Source organism: Ipomoea triloba, chromosome 10 (genome assembly GCF_003576645.1).
Source record: "Ipomoea triloba cultivar NCNSP0323 chromosome 10, ASM357664v1".
Lineage (NCBI taxonomy): Eukaryota > Viridiplantae > Streptophyta > Magnoliopsida > Solanales > Convolvulaceae > Ipomoea > Ipomoea triloba.
Genome location: NC_044925.1, coordinates 21168718 through 21171776, shown reverse-complemented (window position 1 = coordinate 21171776; position 3059 = coordinate 21168718). Strand labels below are relative to the sequence as shown.

Genomic DNA, 3059 nt, shown 5'->3' with positions numbered 1-3059 from the left:
TATATATATATATATATATATATATATATATATATATATATATATATATATATATATATATATATATATATATATATATATATATATATATATATATATTTATATATTTATTTATTTATTTATTTTCAAACAATTAAAGGAAAATAATTGAAATAAAATCTCACATCCACCTTAGAATAGGATTATGTTAGGAGCATCCAAGAACTCCCTCACTAGTAACGTTTAGCCATCCCTAGGTTATTTGCTTAGACATTATTCACATTATCAAAATTAAAAATTAAATTCTATCAAGTTTTATATTTTGATTGAACTCAATTGATTATTGGTTCGAATATTTTTAGTTATGTTATATCATAATACAAGTTTGATTTGTATACCGTATATTGAAATTTCACATATATTACTATATTAGAAGTCAAAGTAAAAATTATATATTTATATACATCATTCAAATGAATATATAAAAAAATATTTAAATATTAGCTCAAAAAAATATTAATAACTAAATTTTAGGCGAACTTAATAGGCTATTGGTTCGGATATATTTTTAGTTAAGTCATTTACAAATCTAAATTTGGTTCCCATATCAAATGTAAAAATCTTACATATATTGGACTTAAAAGTAAAAATTATATTTATTCTATTTAAACCAAATATATTTTAAAAATAAGGTCTAAAAATCATTTGAAATTAAACTTGTGTTACTTTTATAGCCTTAAACTTAATCTAAAAAAATTTAAAAATTAAGTGTTAGTAAACAAGTTTTCTAAACAGAAAATGAAACAAAACAGTTTCTATTAGTAAACGGGCAAAGATGAGGTCGAGATAGCACTAAGATATTATTTGACACCTTAGTAAATTTTATTTTTGAAATAACACTATGCTATATTATTATATGTTTATAGTTAACATGTTATGTGTCTTCAATTTATTTATAGGCACAAATTGTTAACTGTAAATACAAAATATGTATAATGCAAGATAAATTTTCGTCCATGGTATAATTTGCCCAGATCAGATAGACGAATAGTAAAGGTTTTGGGATGGTGTAGAGTATGGAAATAAAGCCTACACTGAGAAAGCAAAAGAACTTCCAAAATGAGGAGAGATTGAACATTTTATCTACTGCCAAATTCTACTTCATAATCTACAAAGCAATGAACACAATAGATTCAGTTATTTGTACACCAAAGCTTGTTGCCCTCCAACTGTAGATGATACAGAAGGGCAGGAAGCCACTCAAGCCAGCCCCTCCCTCGACAGGGTATTAATTACAAATTACAGTCCCATCTACGACGACAAGCTCAACTCATCCATAGCTTGTACTACTCCCACTCCCATTCCCATTCCCAATTCAGTTTCATCCTCGGCTTGAATTACTTCGACCTTGGTTTTAAAGCTCTCGGCTTTGTCAGTTGTGTCGCATGCAGCTATGCAGTCCTGGAATCTGAAACAAGTGATGAGATGGTCATTCGAGATTCCAGCAGCTTGCATGAACGAGTATATAACGGTGGGTCCAATTCCTCGAAAACCTCTTCTAACTAGGTCTTTGCTTATCGATTCAGCTTTTGATGTCTTGATTGGAACCTGTCGTGGGTAACGGAAATTACCAACTATTGGCTTGCTGTTTACGAAACCCCATATGTACTTGTCAAATGATCCAATCTCATCAACTATCTGCAGCAGGAGCACAGTATTAGCTCACGCTTTGCCAAATTTATGCTTCACAAAGCTTAGAGAAGGAAACTTGGACTTCCACAAATAAGGAATATTTGCAAAAACAGTGAGATTTAGTACTCACCCTGCATATCTGGCGTGCATTTTCAATAATTGCTCGCAGCTTCAACTCTGACAGGAGAGAGCTGGCAGGACTTCCTTGCATCAATACCTTCTTATCGTTCAGTTTTGAGACAGCAACAGGATCAAAATTTTGAAACACTTCTCTGCGCAACAAATAATTCACGATGAATTGAAGCAGCAGAGTTTCTAAAAGGTTACAAGGTCTTGGAATACAATTCAATGTCCTCAACAACATAGTAAACTTCAAAATTACCGGAAAGTTTGCCTTCTGCTGAGAATGGCTGGCCATGTAAGTTCAGCTAATGCAGTGCACAAACTAAGTAATTCGAAAAGCTTTCTGCAGATTGTAAATTACCATCAACTTAGATGACAATAAAAAAGAATTTTCTTGTTGCAGACTATGCAAAAATAAGCAAATAAAGGCATGTGAAAATGGCCTACCTATCATCATGGACAGGAACTCCCCATTCCTCATCATGGAAAGCAGCATATAACGGATCTGCTAGGGAAACAAGGACAATTTAGCATTGGAATTTCAAAAAGTAAAATTTCATAAATCTTTGGAAATAACAGAAAAGCCACCATAATACGTGGAGCCTTGGAGGAAAGTCCCAAAGAACTCTATGGATAGTGAAATCAATTTAAAAATTAAAGCAATATCATATCTTTGTCAAGCTCTTGCTAGGTTATACAGAATATGCACTGGCCATTGGCCCTTGGCTTATAATTGGTTTAGGTGAGGCCTCCTAGACCTGAAGTCAAGAGTTCAAATTTCACATCCCACACAGACATACCCAAGAAGAAAAAGAAAAAAAAAAAAAAAAAAAAAAAAAAAAAAAAAAAAAAAAAAAAAGGAATATGTATCATAACAATGTAGCAAACTATTTTAGTCAACAGTATGAAAACCTACTATAGCACAAGGAAACAGAAAATGGATATAAAAACATCCACCACTAGCATGTCCTGATTGGCCAATTTGTAGCTGAGCCCTAAGCATTTCTTAAAAGGAGTCAAGAAAACATTTTTCCACAGTTGCCACAAATGCAAGACAACTTAATAACCATCATGTATCTCAGTCAATTACAATGTACGGAGTAGTATAATAGTTATGGGCTTATGGCTCATGTTAACAAGCATATCATTTCAGCTCATCAGAACATTGTTTATTAGGGCCTCAAGCATGGCTTTCAGTGGCAAAAATAGGCACACACTTTCACACAATCACAGCCGCCCCATCCCCCCCCCCCCCCCCCCCCCCC

The 3059-nt window shown here is 32.9% G+C and overlaps 1 protein-coding gene across 1 annotated transcript in view; it reads right to left on the bottom strand.

Moving 5' to 3' along the window:
- Positions 1-975: 975 nt before the first annotated feature.
- The window catches only part of LOC116031912, a 5067-nt gene continuing 2983 nt past the window's right edge, over positions 976-3059 (bottom strand). Inside the window, exons 2-5 of the mRNA XM_031274264.1 lie at positions 2242-2302; positions 2054-2137; positions 1802-1943; positions 976-1677 (exon numbers count right to left, since the gene is read on the bottom strand). Coding sequence (XP_031130124.1) covers positions 1291-1677; positions 1802-1943; positions 2054-2137; positions 2242-2302 — 674 coding nt within the window. The 3' untranslated portion in view covers positions 976-1290. The remainder of the gene's footprint in view (positions 1678-1801; positions 1944-2053; positions 2138-2241; positions 2303-3059) is intronic.